The 24,943-nt window shown below is 41.5% G+C and overlaps 1 protein-coding gene and 1 non-coding gene across 13 annotated transcripts in view; one reads left to right on the top strand and one right to left on the bottom strand.

The window, feature by feature from the left end:
* DENND5B (DENN domain containing 5B) overlaps positions 1 to 24,672 on the top strand; it is a 208,929-nt gene extending 184,257 nt beyond the window's left edge. For 6 of the 12 annotated variants that reach the window (XM_001138331.7, XM_009425632.5, XM_063786758.1 and 3 more), the window contains 7 exons: positions 4,268 to 4,413; positions 7,135 to 7,253; positions 8,547 to 8,734; positions 14,204 to 14,286; positions 14,507 to 14,633; positions 17,404 to 17,578; positions 19,104 to 24,672. In XM_001138331.7, coding sequence (XP_001138331.3) covers positions 4,268 to 4,413; positions 7,135 to 7,253; positions 8,547 to 8,734; positions 14,204 to 14,286; positions 14,507 to 14,633; positions 17,404 to 17,578; positions 19,104 to 19,287 — 1,022 coding nt within the window. In that variant the 3' untranslated portion in view covers positions 19,288 to 24,672. The remainder of the gene's footprint in view (positions 1 to 4,267; positions 4,414 to 7,134; positions 7,254 to 8,546; positions 8,735 to 14,203; positions 14,287 to 14,506; positions 14,634 to 17,403; positions 17,579 to 19,103) is intronic. The other 6 variants (XM_016923690.4, XM_016923691.4, XM_016923694.4 and 3 more) reach the window with 2 other exon arrangements.
* On the bottom strand, positions 10,422 to 10,533 carry LOC112205064 (U6 spliceosomal RNA). Its single transcript, XR_002938929.1, has one exon. It is a non-coding gene; the product is annotated as a U6 spliceosomal RNA (small nuclear RNA).
* Positions 24,673 to 24,943: the final 271 nt, after the last annotated feature.

The following is a 24,943-nucleotide window of genomic DNA, read 5'->3' on the forward strand; positions in this document are numbered from 1 at the left end:
TTGCTTTAGTCCCAGCTACTCAGGAGGCTGATGTGGGAGAATCACTTGAACCCGGGAGGCAGAGGTTGCAGTGAGCCAAGATCACACCACTGCCCTCCAGCCTGGGTGACAGGTTGAGACTCTGTCTCTAAATAAATAAGAAGTAGTAGCAGTAGAGGATTCCTAAAATCCTCATTATATCTGTAGATTTCTCTTCATCTGAGTAACTCTTTCAATTTGAGGAATTCTTCATGAAAAATTTTTAAATTTAATCATATTGCTTTTTCATACTTAAACTATGAAATCACTGTTGTGCATCTGTGGGCCTTTTGCAGCCACAGAACTGCTGACCCTAACCATGCCTTTTTCTGCAGATTTTCTTAGCAGTGCAAGAAATGAGAAAAGCCTCTGGCACCTAAAATAAAGTCTTAACACTAACCTCTTCTGCTTTCAGTTTCAAAACCCATTTGATTCTGATGATTACTAAACAGTGAATATATGGCCTTTTCTCTGACATTTTCCTATCCTAAAGCCAAAATAAAAGGACACAAAGGGATACTATTCACCTAACATAAAGAAAGTCTTTTATGTAAAATTAGGGAAATGAACAATTTATCTCATTTGTTTTCCTCATCTAAGAGTGCACTGAACCATGAGCTCATATTGTGAGGCTATATCTAGGCACCTTCTTTAGTAAATGTTTTTCATCCTACTTGTAGATCTTTCAAGGAGGGCTTCTAACACCCCCTTTTACGATCAAATGGGCAGAAATCCCAAGGATAACAACAAATATTGATTCTACCCTACTTAAAAAAAAAATGGCTGGGCATGGTGGCTCACACCTGTAATCCTAGCACTTTCGGAGGCCGAGGTGGCGGATCACCTGAGGTCAGGAGGTCAAGACCAGCCTGGCCAACATGGGGAAACCCTGTCTCTACTAAAAGTACAAAAATTAGCTGGGCATGGTGGGCGCACACCTGTAATCCCAGCTACTCCAGAGACTGAGGTAGGAGAATCGCTTGAACCCGGGAGGCGGAGGTTGCAGTGAGCTGAAATTGCCCCACTGCACTCGAGCCTGGGCATCAGAACAAGACTTCTTCTCAAAAAATAAATAAATAGTGGCCAGGTGCGATGGCTCACACCTGTAATCCCAGCACTTTGGGAGGCCTTGGTGGGTGAATCACGTGGTCAGGAGTTCAAGACCAGCCTGGCCAAGATGATAAAACCCCATCTCTACTAAAAGTACAAAAATTAGCTGGGCACGGTGGCAAGCCCCCGTAATCCCAACTACTTGGGAGGCTAAGGCAGGAGAATCACTTGAACCCGGGCGGCAGAGGTTGCAGTGAGCCGAGATTGCACCACTGCACTCCAGCCTGGGAGATAGAGTGAAACTCTGCCTCAAAAATACATACATACATACATACATACATGGCAGGTGGCTCATGCCAGTAGTCTTAACACTTTGGGAAGCCAAGGCAGGCAGATCTCTTGAGCTTAGGAGTTTGAGACCAGCCTGGGCAACATGGCAAAACCCTGCCTCTACTAAAACTACAAAAAAATAGCTGGGCGTAGTGGTGCACACCTCTGGTCCCAGCTACTGGGGAGGCCGAGGTGGGAGGATCACTTGAGCCCAGGAGGTGGAGATTGCAGTAAGCTGAGATCGTGCCACTGCACTCTACCCTGGGTGACAGAGCGAGACCGTGTCTCAAAAAAAAAAACTTTAAAATTTTACAATCAGGCCAGGTGCAGTGGCTCATGCCTGGAGTCCCAGAACTTTGAGAGGCCAAGGCAAAAAGATCGCTTGAGTCCAGTTCAAGACCAGCCTGGGCAAAATAGTGACATCCTGTCTCAACAAAAGAACAATTAAAAAGTTAGCTAGGGGCCGGGCACGGTGGCTCATGCCTGTAATCCCAGCACTTTGGGAGGCCGAGGTGAGCAGATCACCTGAGGTCAGGAGTTCGAGACCATCCTGGTCAACATGGTGAAACCCCATCTCTACTAAAAATACAAAAAATAGCTGGCCGTGGTGGTGTGCAGTTGTAATCCCAGCTACTCAGGAGGCTGAGGCAGGAGAATCGCTTGAGCCCGGGAGGCAGAGGTTGCAGTGAGCCAAGATCATGCCATTGCACTCCAGCCTGGGCCACAAGAGCAAAACTCTGTCTCAAAAAAAAAAAAAAGTTAGCTAGGGGTCGGACGCGGTGGCTTATGCCTGGAATCCCAACACTTTGGGAGGTTGAGGCGAGTGGATCACCTGAGTTCAGGAGTTCGAGACCAGCCTGGCCAATATGTCAAAACCCCTTCTCTACTAAAAGTACAAAAATTAGCTGGGCGAGGTGGCAGACGCCTGTAATCCCAGCTACTTGGGAGGCCGAGGCTGGAGAATCACTTGAATCCAGGAGGCAGAGGTTGCAGTGAGCCAAGAATGTGCCACTACACTCCAGCCTGAGTGACAAGAGTGAAACTCAAATAAATAAAGTTAGCCAGGTGTGGTAGCATGCACCCGTAGTCCCAATTACTGGGGAGGCTGAGATGGGAGGATTGCTTGAGCCCCAGAGATCAGGGCTGCAGTGAACACTGATTGGGCTGCTGCACTTCAGACTGGGCGACAGAGCTAGATCCTGTCTCTAGAAAACCAACAAACAAAAAACCAGAAATGTATGGCTGTGATGGACAAAAATGCTTATGTGCTTAAACCATCTGCCCCCTTTTTGTTATGAGATAGGGTCTCGCTGTGTTGCCCAGGCTGGAGTGCAGTGGTGGGATCAGAGTTCACTGCATCCTTGACCTCCCTGGCTCAAGGGATCCCCCCTCCTCATCCTCCTGAGTAGCTGGGACTACAAGTGTGTACCACCAGACCTGGCTAATTATGTTTTTTATTTTGTATAGAGACAAGGTCTCACTTTGTTGCCCAGGCTGGTCTTGAACTCCTGAGCGCAAGTGATCTGCCCACCTCAGCCTTCCAAGGTGCTAGGTAGGATTACAGACATGAGCCCCCGTGCCTGGCCCTGTCTGCATATTTTTTTTTTTTTTTTTTTTTGAGACAGAGTTTCACTCCTGTTGCCCAGGCTGGAGTGCAATGGCGCAATCTCGGCTTGCTGCAACCTCTGCCTCCCGGGTTCAAGCGATTCTCCTGCCTCAGCCTCCTGAGTAGCTGGGATTACAGGTGTGTGCCACCACACCTGGCTAATTTTTGTATTTTTAGTAGAGACGGGGTTTCACCATGTTGGTCAGCCTGGTCTCAAACTCCTGACCTTGTGATCCACCCACCTCGGCCTCCCAAAGTGCTGGGATTACAGGCCACCACATCCAGCCGTTTTCTTTTTTCTTTTTTCTTTTTTTCTGAGGCAGAGTCTCACTCTGCTGCCCAGGCTGGAATGCAGTGGTGCAATCTCAGCTCACTGCAACCTCTGCCTCCCGGGTTCAAGTGATTCTCCTGCCTGAGCTTCCCAAGTAGCTGGGATTTCAGGCGCCTGCCACCACACCCGGCTAATTTTTGTACTGTTAGTAGAGACGGGGTTTTGCCATGTTGGCAAAAAAAAAAAGAAAAAAAAAGAAGGGAGGACATGCATAACATCTAACCTCTCGTGCTTCCACATTTGAGCAAAGGACAGTGATAGGGCAGTGACATCTAGTGGTGTGTCTGTGGAAGAGCCTCCCTGGGCTCCTCTTGCGCGTGAGTCACCTTAATAGCTTTCAAAGTTGTGGTTTATAACTTCACGATATGTCCAGAGTGGAGGTGCCATTGTTTATTATTTGTGGTTTTTGCATATTGTTCTGTAAACTTGGGACGGGAAAGTTCTGAAATGCAGTGCTTTAAAGCATTGCCCAAGAAACTCAGTACTGTCCAAGAAGTCATCTACCCCTCTTTTTATGTAAAACCATATCAGTAATCATGTTCATTTCTATTCAATTTTGTTACAAAATTAATTTTTAAGAAAATTTAAGCAATGAAAACACAATATACACAGTCAATGTTCACATCTTTAGGTATTCTCGTACTAATGCTTGAGATTGTTCATACGTTTAATGTTGATATATGCATCATACATACATGATGATATACATGCTGTGAAAACCACTGCTACGAGTATTGAGACTTCTGGTTTGCAAACTAGATCTCATCTTTCTAGACTGAAAGGTTATGATCTCAACTTTTCATGTAAGTACATCTTGATAGATCATAAAAAGCAAATTATCAATGAAAACCAACAAGAGTTCTTAATATATGTTTTGTTATAAGGAGAATTTTATTCCCACTTTTTAATTAATTTCTGCATTTTTCTTTCAGTGATTCCATATAGGTCAGTGATCATCCCAATCAAAAAGCTGAGCAATGCAATAATCACATCAAACCCTTGGATCTGTGTATCAGGAGAGCTGGGAGACACAGGAGTAATGCAGATTCCCAAAAACCTCCTCGAAATGACCTTTGAGGTAGGTTCAGCTAATACCTTTCCTAGAAGAATGTATCACGTGTAGTTTTACAGATGATTCTGTCTGGCTTTTTCATTTTTCCTTGAATCAAATAAAATAGAGGAACACTCAAAGCGTGCAGGATCATTTTTGTGATTATATGTCTAAAGTTGTCTTAAGCAGCTTATACTAATTTGTTTTGCATTTTCATTGTTAAGCTCTATTTTTCACTTGTAATGATGTGCTTTGGGGCTTTCTAGGTCTTCTCCTACTATTTTCAGGGTCTAGCACAGATTCTAGCAAGCAGGAAATATTCAAATAAATGTTTTCCCCACAGTGGTTCTCCTCCCTACTGTAAAATGTTTTCTGCCCAAACCTGGTCATCCTTTGGCAAAAGGACAGGAGAGCTGATATTCATGCTTATGGATTTTTTTTTTTTTTTTTGAGACGGAGTCTTGCTCTTTCGCCCAGGCTGTGCAGTGGTGTGATCTTCACTCATTGCAACCTCCACCTCCTGGGTTCAAGCATCTGCTTACTGGTTTTAGACCACATGGTGACATTTATAGAATGATTCTATAAAAATGCCTTTTGGCCAGGCGCAGTGACTCATGCCTATAATCTCAACACTTTGGTAGACCAAGGTGAGCAGATTGCTTGAGCCCAGGAGTTTGAGACGACCAGCCTGGGCAACATGGTGAGACTCCATCTCTACAAAAAATACAAAAATTAGCTGGGCATGGTGGCATGCACCTGTAGTCCGGGTACTTGCAAGGCTGAGGTCACTTGAGCCCAGGAGACAGAGGTTGCAGTGAGCCAGGATTGTGCCACTGCACTCCAGCCTGGGTGACAGAGGGTAGACTGTGTCTCAAAAAACAAAACAAAACAAACAACAACCTTTTAATATTGTAGTCAATTTTCAGTCTTACTTGGTGAAATAGTTCCATGGGGTTAAGCCTGTACACAGGTTGATCTTGGTGGAGGAAGAGGACAAATAATTGTTGTGTTTGAGGAAGGAAATGGTACAAACTGAATGTCCCATTCTCATGTTCCTTGGGGTCTCGAAATAGCAGTTTCCACTTAGAGTCATGATGCCCCCCCGCCCCCAGGAGCCCAGTTTGGCCTTATCCATGCAGTAGACTCAAAGCCACCTGTATATAAAATATTAAAACCCTTGGCTTTTCTTCATCTAACAATAATGAAAGTACATTAAAACCCCCATCATTGCCATTTCTAAGCTGTCTCTCTCATGTCTACCTACTTCTTTCCATCTCTGCTGCACAACTAATTCAAGATGCCATCATCCCTAAGTTAGAGCATGGTGATGCCTTCTCACTGAGATACAAAGAATAAAGTGCTTTAAGAACTCGTAGCTCTGGCCGGGCCAGTGGCTCATGCCTGTAATCCCAGCACTTTGGGAGGCCGAGGCAGGCGGATCACCTGAGGTCGGGAGTTTGAGGCCAGCCTAACCAAAATGAAGAAACCCCGTCTCTACTAAAAACACAAAAATTAGCCAGGCATGGTGGCACATGCCTGTAATCCCAGCTTCTCGGGAGGCTGAGGCAGGAGAATCGCTTGAATCCGGGAGGCGGAGGTTGTGGTGAGCCGAGATTGCACCATTGCACTCCAGCCTGGGCAACGAGAGCAAAACTCCGTCTAAAAAAAAAACAAAAAAAAACCTCATAGCTCTAATGGGTACAAAAAAGTAGAGTGAATAAGACCTAGTATTTGCTAGCACAGCAGGGTGACTATAGTCAACAATAATTTAACTGTACATTTTAAAATAACTAAAAGTATAATTGGATTGTCACACAAATGATAAATGTTTGAGGTGACAGACACCCCATTTACCCTGATACAGTTATTAGGCATTGCATGCCTATATCAAAATATCTCAATTAATCCATAAATATACACATCTACTAGGTACCCATAAAAATTAAAAATTAAAATTAACCAAAAAAAAAGAACTTACAATTCTGATGTTCTCATGCAGCACATAGTTGGGGTCAGTGATCTTTTCATTATCAGATTTTATAAGTCAGAATTTAATTAGTATTCATTTTTGCTATTCCTATTATCATTGCTTTATTTTGTACTTGTCCACAAAGGACCAGTGAAGATAACTTACTGATAACTATGCCTTTTAAAAAATAGCTTCAAAGACTTCTAGTATATGAGGTCTGAGGTCAGTTCTGCCTTAGTATCTTATTGGAACAGAAAAATATCAACATCTCATGTACCCTATAAATATATATACCTGCTGTGTACCCACAAAAAAATTTCTAAAAAAGAAAAGAATATCAGTGTCAGTGATTTTTAAAATCTATAATTGTTTTCTTGACCTCTTTGTAACAAAATCTAAATAGCATCTTTTTCCTGTTTTTAGAAATTATTCTCACCCTTCAAGGCACAAGTCACTGTCTGTGTTGTTTGTGGGTTCCCCAAGTAGAAGTAACTGTTCCTTCCCCAGCGTTCTTCTAGCACTTTTTACATCTCTAATCTAGCACTGTGTGCAGTGCCCCTCATTTGGTAGTTAATATCCATATGTCTCCTATCTCATTATGTGGGAGCTCCCTGAGAGCAAGGAATATATGTGAATATATTTCTCTAGTGCATAGCTGAATACATTATGCAGGGTTTGTCTCTGCAGTTGTTAAATTAGACGGTACCAAAGTACCTGTAAAGCTGAGATGTAACAGGATGGGATTGGGTACTAAATAACCTAAGGTCCTGTCCCTACAGTGCCAGAACTTGGGGAAGCTGACCACTGTTCAGATTGGTCACGATAACTCAGGACTGTTAGCCAAATGGCTAGTGGATTGTGTCATGGTCAGAAATGAAATCACAGGACATACATACAGGTAAGTAAATGGCCTTGGGAACTCAGAATTCTTTGTTTTAAGACTCTTCAGGTAAGAAAAGGTTTAAGAATTGTAGGCCAGGCACAGTGGCTCACGCCTATAATCCCAGCACTTTGAGAGGCCGAGGCGGGTGGATCACCTGAGGTCAGGAGTTTGAGACCAGCCTGACCAACATGGTGAAACCCCATCTCTACTAAATAAAAAAAATTAGCAGGGCATGGTGGTGTACGCTTGTAATCCCAGCTACTTGGGAGGCTGAGGCAGGAGAATCGCTTGAACCCGGGAGGGGGAGATTTCAGTGAACCGAGATTGCGCCGTTGCACTCCAGCCTGGGCAACAAGGTGAAACTCCATCTCAAAAAAAAAAAAAAAAAAAAGAATTGTTTGAACTCTTCCGCTGCCTTCTGAATTTTAGGGTTTTTTTTTCCAGGGGAGGGGGGCAATTTTTTTTTTGTTTATGTCATACAAAATTGCCCCCCCAAAAAACTTTTTTTTTTTCTTTCTCTCTTTTTTTTTTTTTTTTTTTGGTCTGAGACAGAGTTTCACTCTTGTTGCCCAGGCTGGAGTGCAATGGCGCAATCTCGGCTCACTGCAACCTCTGCCTCCCAGGTTCAAGCAGTTCTCGTGCTTCAGCCTCCTGAGTAGCTGGGATTACAGGTACCTGCCACTACGCCCGGCTAATTTCTGTATTTTTAGTAGAGATGGGGTTTTGCTATGTTGGCCAGGCTGGTCTCAAACTCCTAACCTCAAGTGTTCCACCCACCTTGGCCTCCCAAAGTGCTGGGATTACAGGCATGAGCCACCATGCCCAGCCTCAAAAAACTTTTTAAAACAACAGATGTTTGCTGCTATTGCTTAGTCCACAAGTGTTGGAAAGATTAATATAACTCTCAGAAAAAAAAGAAAATAAAAAAGAAGCCTAAAATAATTTCAGTGGGAGGAAAAGATCTCTTGGATTCCACTAGTCACAGCCAACACTACTCTATGGAAACATTGTCCTCTTTTCTTCTGTGCCTGAACTCCCAAATTAATTTCTAGTTTGAAAATATTCTGGCCAGATGCAGTGGCTCACACCTGTAATCCACACACTTTGAGAGACTGAGATGGGGGGATCACTTGAGGCCAGGAGTTCAAGACCAGCCTGGGCAATGTAATGAGACCTTCTCTCTATAAAAAACACAAAAATTAGCCAGGTGTGGTGGTGCACACCTGTAGTCTCAACTACTCAGGGGGCTGAGCGAGAACCCTGTCTCAAAAAAATAAAAAATAAAAAACTTGTTTTCTGTCCTACCAGATTCCCATGTGGGCGGTGGCTGGGGAAAGGCATTGATGATGGGAGCCTGGAGAGAATTCTTATTGGAGAGTTGATGACATCAGCATCAGATGAAGATCTAGTAAAGCAGTGTCGGACTCCACCCCAGCAGAAGTCACCCACCACGGCTAGGAGATTGAGCATCACTTCACTGACAGGAAAAAACAACAGTAAATTTATTTAAATTTTCCATATGTGCTCCTATGATGTAGGCTTCATGTGACCATTTGATAGAAAACAATTGTGTTAATGAACGTAGTGAGGAGATTTTAAAAAGAAGAAAGTTGAGGAAAATTCATAAATATTCAAAAGCCGGAAGAGTTTAGATGTTAAAATCTAATTTTTCAAAAAACTTGCATGCTCTGTTTTTATTAAGCTGTGGAAATATGAGTAAATATTTTACCTGAAACTTTTATTTTTTGAGACAAGGTTTCACTCTGTCACCCAGGCTAGAATGCAGTGGCACAGTCTCAGCTCACTGCAACCTCTGCTTCCCGGGTTCAAATGATCCTCCCACCTCAGCTTTCCAAGTAGCTGGGACTACAGGCACACAACATCACACCTGGCTAATTTTTGTATTTTTTATAGACTGCCTTTCGCCATGTTGCCCAGGCTGGTCTTGAACTTCTGAGCTCAAGCGATCTGCCTGCCTCAGCCTCCCAAAGTGCTGGCATTACAGGCGTGTGCCACCAGACCTGGCCTTGCCTGAAACTTAAAAGAGAAATAATAATAGTTATATATTACAGTACTCCCAGATAGCCATATCTATCCTTTTTTTTTTTTTTTTTTTTTTTTTTTTTTTTTTTTTTGTGAGATGGAGTCTCGCTCTGTCACCCAGGCTGGAGTGCAGTGGTGCAATCTCAGCTCACTGCAACCCCCGCCTCCTGGGTTCAAACGATTCTGCTGCCTCAGCCTCCCAAGTAGCTGAGATTACAGGTGCCCGCCACCACATCTGGCTAATTTTTTATATTTTTGGTAGAGACAAGGTTTCCCCATGTTGGCCAGGCTGGTCTCAATCTCTTGACCTTGAGATCCACCCGCCTTAGCTTCTGAAAGTGCTGGGATTAGAGGCATGAGCCACCACGCCCGCCCCAGTGTCTCTTATTCTAAGAGATTAAAATTTCCTTCTACCCCTTCTGTCCCAACTTTCTTCCTATAGTAAGGATGAAACAAAATACTATAAAGGAGTGAATTTTATGAATATTATACTATGTTCACATGTCATTTTTAGTAATATAGTAAACTTCTAATTTATACTAACGTAGGCTTTAATAGACTAAATTACTAATGTAGGCTTTAATAGACTAAATAATGTCTCCCAAAAATATAAAATTCTAACCTCTAGAATCTGTAAATGTTGCCTTATTTGGAAAAAGGATTTTTGCAGATGTGATAGGGATCTTGAAATAGGAGATTGTCCTGGATCACATCTACGTGGACCCTAAATGCAATCATATGTATTCTTTCCCAACACTTTGGGAGGCCAAAGTGGGCAGATCACTTGAGATCAGGAGTTTGAGGCCAACCTGGCCAACATAGCAAAACCCCGTCTCTACTAAAAAAACAAAAATTAACCAGGCATGTGGTGCATGCCTGTAATCCCAGCTCCTCAGGAGGCTGAGGCATGAGGATTGCTTGAACCCAGGAGGTAGAGGTGAGGTTGCAGTGAGCCAAGCTCATGCCACTGTATTCCAACTTGAGTGACAGAGTGACACACTGTCTTTTTTGGGGGGGTTTTTGGTGCCAATTTTAAATAGTTTTATTTAAAACATTGCATTTTCCACTTACAATACAGTGTTTATAAAGTGCAATGTTATTTCCTTCCCCTGTGCATATGTTCCCCATTCAAGTATTGAGAAAAATATGGAATGCCTCACCAATTTGCTTGCCATCCTCGTGCAGGGGCCATGCTAATAATCTTCTCTGTATTGTTCCAATTTTTTAGTATATGTGCTGCTGAAACAAGCATGACTCTGTCTTTAAAAAAAAACAACAACAACAAGAAATGCTGGCCAGGCATTATGCTGAGGTGGGTGGATCACCTGAGGTCAGGAGTTCAAGACCAGCCTGACCAACATGGCGAAACCCCGTCTCTACTAAAAATACAAAAATTAGCTGGGCATGGTAGTGTGCACCTGTAATCCTAGCTACTTGGGAGGCTGAGACAGGAGAATTGCTTGAACCTGAGAGGTGGAGGTTGCAGTAAGCCAATATCGTGCCACTGCACTACATGCACTACAGCCTGGGCAACAGAGTGAGACTCCGTCTCAAAAAAAAAAAAAAAAAAAAAACAAGGAATGCCAACAGCCACCAGAAGCTAAAAGAGGCAAGGAAGGGATTTTCCCCTAGAATTTCAAGGGAATACAGCCCTGCTGACACCTTGCTTTTTTTTTTTTTTTTTTTTTTTGCCCAGTGATAACTAAATTTTGACTTCTGGCCTGCAACAAAATGTATTTCTGTCACTTAAGCCACCAAGTTTTGTGAGTCTATTACAGCAGCCACAGAAGGCAGCCACAGAACATGAATATAGAGGCGGTATTTAGGGAAAAGTTACAGAAGTTTATCAGTGAAGGGGCTTTTTATCTATAGATTATAACAAGTAGAATAACAAAGGTACCTAATAGGTCCTTAGTTTATTAACAAAGCAGTTTCCCTAGATTCTTCTATTAGTCTCTATCCATTTGCTAGCACATGATTGTGTATTAACTATGAGTGCAGTTTTTTTGTTTTTTGTTTTGTTTTGTTTATTTTGTTTTGACTGAGTTTTCGCTCTTGTTGGCCATGCTGGAGTGCAGTGGTGCGGTCTCATCTCACTGCAACCTCCGCTTCCCAGGTTCAAGCGTTTCTCCTGCCTCAGCCTCCCAAATAGCTGGGATTACGGGCATGCACTGCCACGCGAGGCTAATTTTGTATTTTGGGTAGAGACGGGGTTTCACCATGTTGGCCAGGCTGGTCTTGAACTCCTGACCTCAGGTGATCCTCCCACCTCGGCCTCCCAGAGTGCTGGGATTGCAGGCGTGAGCCACTGTGCCCAACCAATTTAAAGCACTTATAGCAACAAATATTGGTGAGGATGTGGAGTAACAGAAAGCTCATGCATTGCTAGTAGGAATACAAAATAACATCTTGGCATTTATAAAGATACATGCACACTTACTGTACGCTTGGCCCAGCAATCTTACTCCTAGATATGTACACAAAAGAAATGAATACATATATCTACACAGACTTGTACTCAGATGTTTTTAGAGATTTATTCATAATAGCCAAAAATGGAAACAACCCCAATATACATCAACTGGTGAAAGGATAAACAGATAGTGATATATATCTGTCTATATATCAGATCTCTATAAAAGCAATATAATAATAGAAAGTAGATCAGTGGTTGCCAGGAGTTAGGAGCTAAGGAAGGTAACTGAAAAGAGCACAGGATAGGCCGGGCACGGTGGCTCACGCCTGTAATACAGCACTTTGGGAGGCCGAGACGGGCGGATCACAAGGTCAGCAGATCGAGACCATCCTGGCTAACATGGTGAAACCCCGTCTCTACTAAAAATACAAAAAATTAGCCGGGCGTGGTGGCAGGTGTCAATAGTCCCAGCTACTCGGGAGGCTGAGGCAGGAGAATGGCGTGAACCCGGGAGGCAGAACTTGCAGTGACCCGAGATCGCTCCACTGCACTCCAGCCTGGGCGACAGAGCGAGACTCTGTCTCAAAAAAAAAAAAAAAAAAAAAAAAAAAAAAAAAAAAAGAGCACAGGGTAACTTTTGGGGATGATGGAAATGTTCTGTATCATGATTGTGGTGGTGGTTACATGACTATCCATTTGTCAAAGCTCATCAAAATTGGTGACTTTTATTACATGGTGAATTTTAATTATGCTGATTTAAAATTTAAAAGTAGGTTTCAGCTCAATCCATCCTAATTATTATAACATCTGAGTCAGTCCAATTTCATGGGGGTATTATCTGAGAGGCTTTTATCCCCCATTTTTTTAAATCGTACTTTCTTTTCTCATTCTATAAGCAGAAAAGTCTAAATGACCCAAGACTCAGAATTGGATAACAGGGTATTTTCTCACAGTATGTTATATGTACAATGGTATTCAGAGAACTGAAAATTTTTAAAAACAGTTTTATAATAATACTGATCAAGGCTCTTTTGGAATGGGTGACAGTTTTCAAAATAGACTTCATGTCTAAAAGAAAAAATAGAGAAAGGTAAAGGTAAAAAAAACAAAAAACTACTGGGTAAAGAAACCACTAGGAACAAGAGGCCATGGTATCAGTACTTCAATTATAAGAGGTTTTCCTTTTAACAATTTTTATGCATTAGTGTAGAAAAAACCTACTTGAATTTTACTGAAAGAAACGTTAGCCGGGCATGGTGGCTTACGCCTGTAATCCCAGCACTTTGGGAGGCTGAGGTGGGCGGATCACCTGAGGTCAGGAGTTCGAGACTGGCGTGACCAATATGGTAAAACCCTATTTCTACTAAAAATACAAAAAAATTAGCCATGCATGGTGGCCGGCACCTGTAGTCCCAGCTACACGGGAGGCTGAGGCAGGAGAATTGCTTGAACCTGGGAGGCGGAGGGTGCAGTGAGCTCACATTGCACCACTGCACTCCAGCCTAGGAGACAGAGCAAGACTCCATCTCAAAAAAAAAAAAAAAAAAAAAGAAATGTTCATGCAAGAAATCCTTGAGCAGTATGAATTCAGAGATTCTTAAACATGAAGATGTATGGGTTTTCCTTTATAGTGTGTTAAGTAAATTAGAACTACAAGAAAATCTGAACCATATACCTTTTCTGTTGTTACCTACTTCTGAAATGTTTACCACCTTTTTTAAAAAACAAACCATTCCTTGGGTTTGGTGGACAAAAGTGATTTAGGTCGCATTCAAGCAGCCCACCAACCTGTCTCTCAGGAAAGTGGCCTAGAAGAGCAAGTACTGGCTGGCAGAAGGAAGCAGTGCTGAGACAGATTGACTAGCCAGGAAGGGAGGGAGTTCTGGGCTTCAGGCCCAGATGCCACAGGGTACCTGGCATCTTCCCCTTATTTTAAACACAACAGCAAATCTTCAAACTCCAGGTTAACTATCCAGAGCGCCTCAAGCCTTAATCTATGCCCACTGACAGGCTCGTAGGTAGGTAGCATAAGGGAACATTCCACTAACAGGCTCGTAGGTGGGTAGCATAAGGGAACATTTGAGGAGTGATGTTGGGACTTCTCAACCTTGCTTCTCATATTTGGGGGCTTGCTAGCATTTTGTGACAGGCGCCATGCTAGTTATTTACTCCTATAACTTACCAGTTTTCCCAGTGAGGCGTGTATTTTTCCTGTTTTCAGTTGAGGAAACTGAAAGCTCAGAGGAAGTTAGACACTAGGCTAGGGTTATAGATTGCAGATGGTAATGCTGGGATTTGAATCTAGGGATCGCTTGGATTATTTTCCATTTTGCCAGGATGCTTCCCACTTGGCCAAACTGGCCAGAGGCAAGTTCTATGGAGCCCCTGGCAAAGCCAGCCTGCTCTGATGACGTATTTCCTGCCTAGGTGGACACAGTTGATGTCCCATAGTACTTTGGTTTATTTCTCTCTCATGAGAATGCAGCCACTGTTTATTATTTTACAGAACCCAATGCTGGGCAGATACAAGAAGGAATTGGAGAAGCTGTGAACAATATTGTGAAACATTTTCATAAACCTGAAAAAGAGGTATTTATGGGCTATAAAACTTAGTATAGTGGGACTTTTAAAGATGCTTTTATATGTGATACACGAGGCAATATGGGGTGCTTGAATTTTCATTTGTAAGCTTTCTGGTAGCTGTAAAAACATGCTTCATATAGCTACCTTCAGCACTTGCTTCTCTAGTGTTTTTCTTAGACATAGATGCAGGAGATTTTTCTTTGGCACTGTGTGTTATGCCCCACAGAGAGGAAGCCTCACCGTGTTGCTGTGTGGAGAAAATGGCCTGGTTGCAGCCCTTGAGCAAGTTTTCCACCATGGGTTCAAATCTGCCCGCATCTTTCACAAGAATGTCTTCATCTGGGACTTCATAGGTAAATAAAGTAGATGTGTATTACATTAAGGTCACTGAAGCCTTTCTTAGGAACTCAAAGACCCAGGAATCTGAGTGAATAAGGGTTAGTGATAAGGGTATATATATATTTTTTTCTTTTTTTTTTTTTGAGACGGAATCTTACTCTGTTGCCCAAGCTGGAGTGCAGTGGCGCGGTCTTGGCTCACTGTAACCTCCGCCTCCCGGGTTCAAATGATTCTCCTGCCTCAGCCTCCCAAGCAGCTGGGACTACAGGTGTGCACCACCATGCCCAACTAATTTTTGTATTTTTAATAGAGAAGGGGTTTCACCATATTGGCCAGGCTGGTGTTGAACTCCTGACCTTGTGATCCACCCGCCTCAGCCTCCCAAAGTGCTGGGATTACAGGAGTGAGCCATCGTGCCTGGCAAGGATATATATATTTTAAAATAAATATTAAATTAGCTGGGTGTGGTAGCACATACCTGTGGTCCCAGCTACCTGGGAGGCTGAGACAGGAGAATCGCTTGAGCCCAGGAGCCTAGGAGGTGAAGGCTGCAGTCAGCCATGATCAAGCTACTGCACTCCAGCCTGGGTGACAGAGTGAGACCGTGTCTCAAAAAGTGTATATAATAATGATAAATAAATATCAAGTATTGTCTTTGTTTTTCATTTACTCAACAAATTGTAATATGTACAATATTCCAAATAGTATTTGAGTTGCTCAAGATATACATTAGTAAACAAAACAGAAATCCTATAGTTGACAAACTTATACTCAGGTCGGTGTGGGAAACAAACAATACACAAAAACATAACAAATATGTAATTCATATGGTATGTCAGAAATGTGACCATTGATCTGGAAGGAAATAGAGCAGTATAAAAGGAAATAAAGTGGGGAGTGGTCTTTCAAATGGGGTGGTTTTAGATTCTGCTGAATGTCAAGGTACATTGGAGCACAGACTTCATGTAGGTGAGGAAGTGAGCCATGTAGATATCTGGGAGGAGGGACTCCAGGTTGACAGCACTGCCAGTGCTAAGCCCCAAGGCGGAAGTGTTTCCATGGAACTCCAAGACCAGTGTGACTGGAGCACAGCAAGAGAGAGAAAGTAGGAGATTGGGGGAGGGGGTGTTTAGTGCCAGTGCCAGGTTGTGTAGGGCCTTCTAGGTCATTGGAATGACTTCAGCCTTTATCCTGAATGAAACTGGAAGCTGTTGGAAGGTTTTGAGCTAAGTAGTGACATGATAGAACGTTTTTGTTTGTTTGTTTGAGACAGAGACTCACTCTACTGCCCAGGCTGGAGTGCAGTGGCCCCATCTCAGCTCACTGCAACCTCTGCCTCCTTGGTTCAAGCGGTTCTCCTGCCTCAGCCACTGATTAGCTGGGATTACACCTGCCACCACACCCCTAATTTTTGTATTTTTAGTAGAGATGGGGTTTTGCCATGTTGGCCACGCTGGTCCCAAATTCCGTCCTCAAGTGATCCACTTGCCTTGGCCTCCCAAGGTGCTGGGATTACAGGTGTGAGCCACTGTGCCTGGCCAATTTTTGTAAAAGGATTCCTCTAGCTCTGTGTTGTCCAGTATAGTAACCATTAGCCACATATAGCCATTTAAATTTTAAATCTATTTAATTTTTTTTTGTTGTTTTACATGGAGTCTCGCTCTGTTGCCCAGGCTGGAGTACAATGGTGTGATCTTGGGTCACCGCAGCCTCTGCCTCCTGGGTTCAAGCAATTCTCCTGCCTCAGCCCGAGTAGCTGGGATTACAGGTGCCTGCCACCATGCCCAGCTAACTTTTGTATTTTTAGTAGAGACGGGGTTTCACCATGCTGGCTAGGCTGGTCTCGAACTCCCAAACTCAGGTGATCTGCCCGCCTTGGCCTCCCAAAGTGCTGGGATTACAGGCGTGAGCCACCATGCCTGGCCAAATCTATTTAATTTAAATCAAATGTAAATGTAAATTTCATTTTCTTAATAACACTGGCCACATTTCAAGTGCTCAGTAGCCACTTGTGGCTACCAAATTGGACCTTGTAGATAGAGAACATTTTCATCATCACAGAAAGCTCTTTTGGAGTGTTTCTGTTCTAGCTTGCTAAGCTTTGTGATCTTTCTTTTGGTATGCAGCTCTTCTAGAATTCCTAGTTTCTTTAAATGGGCAATTAATCATTTTGTGTTTTCTAAATAAGGCCTAGATGAAGTAGTTTATTTCATCTAACTTAGAATAGACAAAAAAAGGAAAGTTGTCAGAGATAGGCCCCCAGGAGTGATTTTTTTTTTTTCTTCTGGAATGCCTAGAATCTTATTGCTTCTGCTTCTCATGTATATATACGTATATCTCTCTTTGTCAGGTACTTATTCAGGTACATTTCAAGGATCTTGTTGCAAAGTGTTAGCAAGTCATTCTGTAACTAGAACATGGGGTATTATTTCAATGGCTACCGTGTCATTGCTGGTTACTCCTAGAAGGTTCCAGTCTTAACAGAAGATGCTATTTTTGTTTTCTTTTTTGCCAGTTTCTGTTTCCTGAAGGTATTTTAAAGGGAGTAAACTTTTCCAGTCTTCTGGAATGCAGTCTAAATTAGAAAATAAATTCCTGGGAGCATATTTATTGTTCTACCATGAAACATCGACCCCTAAAATCAATGATAAAGTAATGATATTGGCTTCAGCACTGACTGTATGCAAAGCATCATTACTGTTTCCATAATAAATTAAGTGATGAATCTTTCTGTATATGAAGTGTTGACACATATTGTGACATAATTCTGACTTTTTTCCTCAGAGAAAGTGGTTGCTTATTTTGAAACAACTGACCAGATTCTAGATAATGAAGATGATGTCCTTATTCAGAAATCATCCTGCAAAACCTTCTGCCACTATGTAAATGCTATTAATACTGCACCCAGGAACATTGGGAAGGATGGCAAATTCCAGATTTTAGTTTGCCTTGGAACAAGGTACAAAACCAGTTTTTTATTTTCCCTATCTTTGTCACATGTTGAACTAGAGTCCAGAAAAGGTTATACCAGATCATACCCCTTCCAGAGCTCTCCTTTGGGTTTCTTTCCTTTTCCTTTTTCTTTTGAGACAGAGTCTCACTCCATCGCCTAGGCTGGAGTACCGTGGCATAATCTTGGCTCACTGCAACCTCTGCCTCCTCCCTTGGGTTTCTTTAATTCACCACCACCACTACATGAGGTAGCAACCGATTTTTTCATTTTAAAGATGAGAAAGTAGAAAATAGATGAGGCACACGTAAGTTAGCAGACTTTCCCAAGATCACACAGAAAAATGAGACAGAGCCAAGTTCACACCCTGTCCCACTTCAGAGCCCAAGCTCTCCACCATGACTGTATACTGGCTCGACAGATAGATAGGTAATAAGGAGGTTGTTAGATAATTAGACACATACACCGTACATATTTACTAAGTAAACCTTATATAGTGTATATATACCACTATATTTACATTTAATAACATTATGGGATTCTTGCTATATAAATATCATCTTCTCTTTAAGACTATTTCCTACCCCTTTATTTTTTGAAAGTGGCACATAGGAGCGATACAATCCATTACTTTTAAAACAGATCTCAGAATTGTAAGAAATGAAACATACAGACCTTTAGATTTCTTTTTTTAAGTTACCCATGTAGTATTTGTTTTTTCCTGAACCTTAAGAGCCCCAACTTGAGACTGAAGATGGCCTGATTGGGGATGCTCAATAAGGATGTCTTAGGAACTTAGCAATGGGTTACTAATGTCAGGTTTGATCAGGAAACATTGAAGATGTGAGGTTTTATCTTCCTGAAACAGCTGGTTTACAGAACTAAGTTCTGTATTTCTTCTTCATAAAAGGAGCCCAGTTTTAGCTGTGCTTTTAAAGTTTCTTTTGAGCATGATCTTTATCTCCTTTTATCTCTATACTCTTCTGATTTATTAGACCATTGCAAACTCTCATCTGGTTTATAAAATCTACTTAATGTTTTTCTGCTTTGATTTTGTTCCTCACCCTGTTATGTTATATAAGTTAAAAAAAAAAAAAGCAAGTCCCTACAGTTTAGTGTAGTCTTTCTTCCAAAACTTCAGTATACTGTGGCATGCCTTGCCACAGAGTAACACTCCTATTAAAAAAAAAAGACATAGAAAATGACATTTTGCCTCTTTCTAAAGGTGGTAAAATCAGAATAGAGAATGTCTTTAATGTGCATAGACTTTCTAATGTACTTTAAACTCTTAAAGTACATTAAATTGGGTTTAAAATAATGGGTTTTCCCTTTAGCTTTACACTGTCTCATCACTGTCTTTTTACCAGAAAATATTCAACTTCTTGGCTTTGATTTCCTCTCTCCTGACCTCTTAGCTTGGATAGATTTTGTACCATCAAGTCCCACACCTTCCCATTCATACAGGCTCCACTGTGTGCCTTGTTCTGCAGCGAGGCCAGCAGTGCTCAGGAATTGTTTCTGTTTGGGTCTGTAGGGATCGCCTGCTCCCACAGTGGATTCCATTGTTAGCTGAGTGTCCTGCCATCACTCGAATGTATGAAGAGAGCGCTCTCCTGCGAGACCGCATGACTGTCAACTCCCTTATCCGAATTCTGCAGACCATTCAGGACTTCACCATAGTCCTAGAAGGATCACTCATCAAAGGAGTGGATGTGTAACTCAACTGGCTAGAAACTCTCAGTCCAAACCTTGCTCCTTCCCCAACTAGGGGACCGATTTGGACTTGTCTGACAGTAGTGAGTCACTGCAGGGGCAGCCCAACATATGCCCCATTTGGAACAATCCTCACTCTACAGACAAGGCAAAATGTTGTATTGTAGTTCATTTGAACCTGGAATTTAGTATAAAATAGAGTATTTTCATGTGTTAGATGTGTGTAAATATGCTATCTTCTTTAAGAAATTATATTACTCTAATAAGATGCTTTTCTTAGATTGAATATTCCTGTGACTTAAAATAAGTAGCTTAAAAATGTTGGGGGTTGGGGGGAAGAGTGGTGCTAGCCAGGAAGAAGCCAGTAAACATGTAAATATAGTGCAACCCAGTCGGGCTTTTTTTTTTCTCCAGGTATCACAAAGAAACCCAGAATGCATTGTTATGTAGTAGCCATCCATCTTGGAGTCTGATCCTTTGTATTGTGGATGCACACAGCTTTACCTACTGTACTGGTAGTCTTCACTTGTATCTTTTAAGTTACAAACTGTTTTATATATTTGAATCGCTAGTCACTTTTCCAGTCTTTTGGAAAAAAATTTCAGTCTGCACAAGATGATATAATTGGAGTATTTTAAACACTAGACCCCAGGAGCTTGGCTGAACTGGAAAGAGAACATACAAAGCTCTGAGAAATGTGTTCAATTGTGGGATTATAACTTCTTTACACTTCGGAAAGATTAGCCTAGACTAACTTCATTCTTGGCATTTTTATTCTTGTTATTTGAGGTACTTTGGGAAGATGTGAATTTCAGTGTTAGATTCATAGTGATAAGAACTGCAAACAGCAATTTGATTCTGTACTTTTAATTTGGCCATCTAAACTCTGCAGTGGCCTACCTCTTAAGGATAACCATGAGCCCTGTCTTTGTTAGGGTCTAATCACCCACCTCTCCAGGGCCCATCCCCCCTCGGGAAATGGAAGGAATGTCTAAGGAGGAGGAGGGCTGTGTGTGGCTTGGAATGTTTTTGTGAAAGCATTTGTTGACCATGATAATGCAAATAACAGAAGGAGAGAGAGAATGAACCCTTTCTGGGTGTTTCAGGGCAAGCTTTACGTTCCTTTGTAGGAAGGGGAGTAATAATGTAAAACAACTGACCCAGAGAAGCTAAAAGCCACTGGCAGCACAGGCTGACAAAATGGAAGCAAAGCAAGAGGTGGCAACAATTTTGAAAGACCAAAAGTTGTGAGTAACTTTCCAGTTTGATAGTTTATAAAGAAGTTAAGTAAATGTAGTATTGGCTAGTTACTGTAAGTCCTCATCTTCTGGTAGGTCCTGTAACTCTAATTAGGCATTTGTACATTTTTAGCAGCAAAATTGCCTCAGCAGAGCTCCGAGTTTTATTCCCAGTTGTGGCTGAAAAGCAAAGCCATGGCATCAGTATCCTTGTGCAATCGGAGGTTGCTGGGCTTTCACCACCTGTGTTGTTAACCTTATTTCCTGGAGGAAGAAACAAATGAAACAAGTGCCTAACTCCCTTTATCAAACACTGTATTCAGCCAAGGACAGCCTCTTTTAACATGTGACTTCATACTTGAGGAAAAGGAGAGTTGACAGCTGTATTTAAAAACCCATGGAGCCGGGCGCGGTGGCTCACGCCTGTGATCCCAGCACTTTGGGAGGCCGAGGCGGGTGGATCACAAGATCAGGAGATTGAGACCATCCTGGCTAACACCGTGAAACCCCGTCTCTACTAAAAATACAAAAAATTAGCCGGGCGTGGTGGCGGGTGCCTGTACAGGAGGCTGAGGCAGGAGAATGGCGTGAACCCGCGAGGCGGAGCTTGCAGTAAGCTGAGATCGCGCCACTGCCCTCCAGCCTGGGCAACAGAGCAAGACTCCATCTCAAAAAATAAATAAATAAAAATAAAAACCCATGGAAATGGTTTAAGAAGATGGTTCTGGGTAGACCAGAAATTTGTTTGCCTGAAGCTAAAGTGTGTCTACAACGGTACAGCTCTTCCAGGGACATGGGAAGTTTATCGTGGGAGATATCCAGAACCTGTTTTACACTGGGCTCCTACTGTGTTTGGTGATCAGAAACTATAGAGGGGTCCAACCCAGGATTTCATGCTTGTATCTTCATAAGGCCATGCTCCTGACAGGTCTAGGCAACCTGGGGGATGACTTAGGTTAGTGTGCTAGGATTGACACACCTCATCCAGCCTTCTTACTTTGTAGATGGGAACACTTAAGGAATAGAGAGATTAAATCTTACACTTACCCCACAGCTGGTTACTGACAACACAAGCTCTAGAATTCATGTTTGTTTGTTTGTTTTATTTCACCAGGCTGCATGAGACTGACCTTCCGGCATTCTTACTAATAGTCTATTATACTATTGGATCTTTATTCATCCACCTATACAAGTAGGAAATAAGGATGAATATTCATTTAGAAGAATTAATATTCATATTAACACATTGCTCTCAGATTATTGGGAATTAACATCTTGTAAAAACTGGGAGCAGGCCAGGTGCAGTGGCTAACTCCTGTAATCCTGACACTTTGGGAGTCTGAGGCGGGTGGTTCATCTGAGGTCAGTCAGGAGTTCAAGACCAGACTGGCCAACATGGTGAAACCCCGTCTCTACTAAAAAAAAAAAAATAGACAAAAATTACCGGGGGCTGGTGGCAGGGCCTGTAATTCCAGCTACTCAGGAGGCTGAAGCAGGAGAATCGTTTAAACACAGGAGGTGGAGGTTGCAGTGAGCTGAGATTGTGCCACTGCACTCCAACCTGGGTGACAAGAGTGAGACTCCGTCTCAAAAAAAAAAAAAGAAAAAAACTGCAGGCAAAGTTGGATTTGCAGCCTATGAATAAAACCATTACTTTAAAAAGTAATACCCCCAAAAAAGTTACACCTGAAGTTTCATCTTCATGCCTTTGTGTAATATTACTATAATGGTGAAATGATGATTTAAAAAAAAAAACACATCAGAACTGACACATCCTCTTGGATGATGGGTCCTTTAGTCACCTTGTGAGCCCATGTACTTATTCCGTTGATACAGCCTGTGCTATAAACATGTGGGGCCCTCCTTGTGTGAGCTGCTTGAATGGCCAGTACCCCCATTCTTTCGAATATTCCCAATGGCAGTCAATCTTGGCCTTTAAGAATAAATTTAAATAGTTGGAAATAGTCCTTAGGATCCAAGTTTGATCAATGAAAAGGATGCTTAAGCTGAGTTTGGGGTCACATAAGAAGTGCAGTTATAAAGAAATAAGACATGTTGGGCATGGCAGTACACACCTGTAGTCCCAGCTGCTTGGGAAGCCAAGGCAGGAGGATCACTTCAACCCAGGAGTTTGAGTCCAGCCTGGGTAACATAGGGAAACCCTATCTCAAAAAAACAAAACAAAGGACTTAGTTTTTATGTGGCTCATAAGTGTCTCTAAGTTATACCAAAAGTTTGAGCACAACAGTAGTAGCAGAATGCGTAGAATAAATGCTTGACTTTTAAGCTGACTTTTGGAAGGACCATACCCACATAGAGGCATCTTTTCTGCTGTGGTAATTTTTTAAATTAATACATTGCTTTAGGATTACATCTCAAAGTAAATAAAAAATCAATATTTAATTTGTTTTTTTCCTGCAAATAAATTAAATGCTGGGACCATAATGATTATTTTTGCATAGTAATAGCTGGTGAAGAAGTTGTTTTAAAATTAAATTGCCAAAAGTATTACCTCTTGAAAAATTTATTTTCCCAATGTTTTTCATATGTCCTGAAACCCCTAATCTTGACCTTTATGACACAGTGGCATTACACTGATGTTGGAAGCATGTGTGAGATCTGTGCCCTGGTCGGGAGTCATATGCCTTAAAAATGACTGCGAGTCAGTGTGTGAAGTAGTATAAAGTGGAGTCCTACGTGGGAAAAAGCAGGCTACTGAGGACAAAAACCTCCCAACCCTCCCCACCTTGTTTTCCACTGGGAATGAGAATTTGATATGAGAAACTTAAACCTTGCAGAAGTGTGGATTTCCCTCTGAAATTTAAATGTTTCACACATTTTTGTACCTTTTGTAACCTTGTGGTATTTACTTTCACATGGCTTTTTAAAAAATTATTTTAATGAACTTCTGTCACAGTATATGAATGATATGGGGGAAATACTGAACTGCTCATATTTCCTTTTTTGGCAATAAAGCACTGTTATATGTAAATGTAAGTGAAAAAGAGGTTCAAGACTATACAACAGCTTATGTGTAGTATATGTTGACATCCCTAAGGTATTTTGAAACATGAGGTGACAGACAAGGACCTCAAATTTCCAGGGAAATATTTATTTCACAACATTAGGAGTGTAGCTCTTCATAATGAAAATATCTTCTTTCTGCTAAAAATTACAATTTTTCATTTAGGGAACTGTGAATATTTTCTGTGAGGTTTACAGAAACTAGTGTATCCTTTTCACTATGTTGAAAAGACAATCTGAACTTTAGCTATTTATATTTCAGTATTAACACACCTTCACTGATTGAGAGTCTTGAGCCCTTCTCTACTTTTATAAAGTGAATCCTATTTCCAAGTCATCCATGTCTTTTGAAGTCTGTTTCTTATATAAGTATTTATTACTTTACTGCTTAGCATAAATAGGAGACAGAAAAGGATAATAAACTACTAGGTCCTTTATTCCTATTAAAATAAATTTATAAATCCCTTGAATCAACTGAATTCTAAGCTTTTTGAAGAGGTTGCTGATGTAGTGTGATCAAAAGAATCTAAGGAGAACCTCATCTCCAAAATCTGATTGGAGCTGTTCACCCTCTCAAGAACAAGATAAAGATTGACTTCGGAGATATATCACATCAAGCTAGAGGAAAAAAAAAAACCTCAAATAAAATTTTTCCTCATTCGAAGGGATCCAGGGTATCCTTGGGTTATGTAGGAGGGAATCATATTTGTTCTAATTTACCTGAATGTACTTGTGTGTGAATCCAATCTTGATTCTAAACACCAAATCTTGTCAACAATAGAGAAGTATAGTAAGGAGTTCCTGTTGTCAATCAAATGAGGGTGTGAAACATTTAGAATGCTCTGTGTTACACTTGAACCATGTATAAATGTAACCTGTGTATCTTTTTTTTAAATTAGCTTTTCTGAATTTAAATTATATTGTTTTTCTTTGTATTGTTAACAAAATGCATCAGAACTGGATTTTTTTTCTCATCTGAACATAGTATAAAATTTGAAAGAGTATTGTGATATTAAGCACTTTAACATACATATCAGACAAACTGACGTGGGTTTTTCAGGTTTGGGAGTACATTTAAATATGACTTTTCATGCTTTGTTCTTTACAAATAAAACTGTGGGATTGATACTTTGTTTTGCTTCATTGTTGTAGAATCTTGATAGTGTTTCATAGGATAAGAGACTTCAGAAAGCAGAGAGATCAAACCAAAACCATTATGTAGAAAAAAAGAGCCTTCTGAGTAAGGGGTGAAAATTTGAACCCTACCTCACACCATACAGAAAAATCAATTCTTGGTGGCTTAACAACCTAAATGTGAAAGATGAAACATAATTTTTAGGAGAAAATACAAAATGTACTTATTAACTTGGGAAAGGGAAGTTTTCTTAAGTAAGACATT

Source organism: Pan troglodytes, chromosome 10, assembly GCF_028858775.2.
Source record: "Pan troglodytes isolate AG18354 chromosome 10, NHGRI_mPanTro3-v2.0_pri, whole genome shotgun sequence".
NCBI classification, from domain to species: Eukaryota; Metazoa; Chordata; class Mammalia; order Primates; family Hominidae; genus Pan; species Pan troglodytes.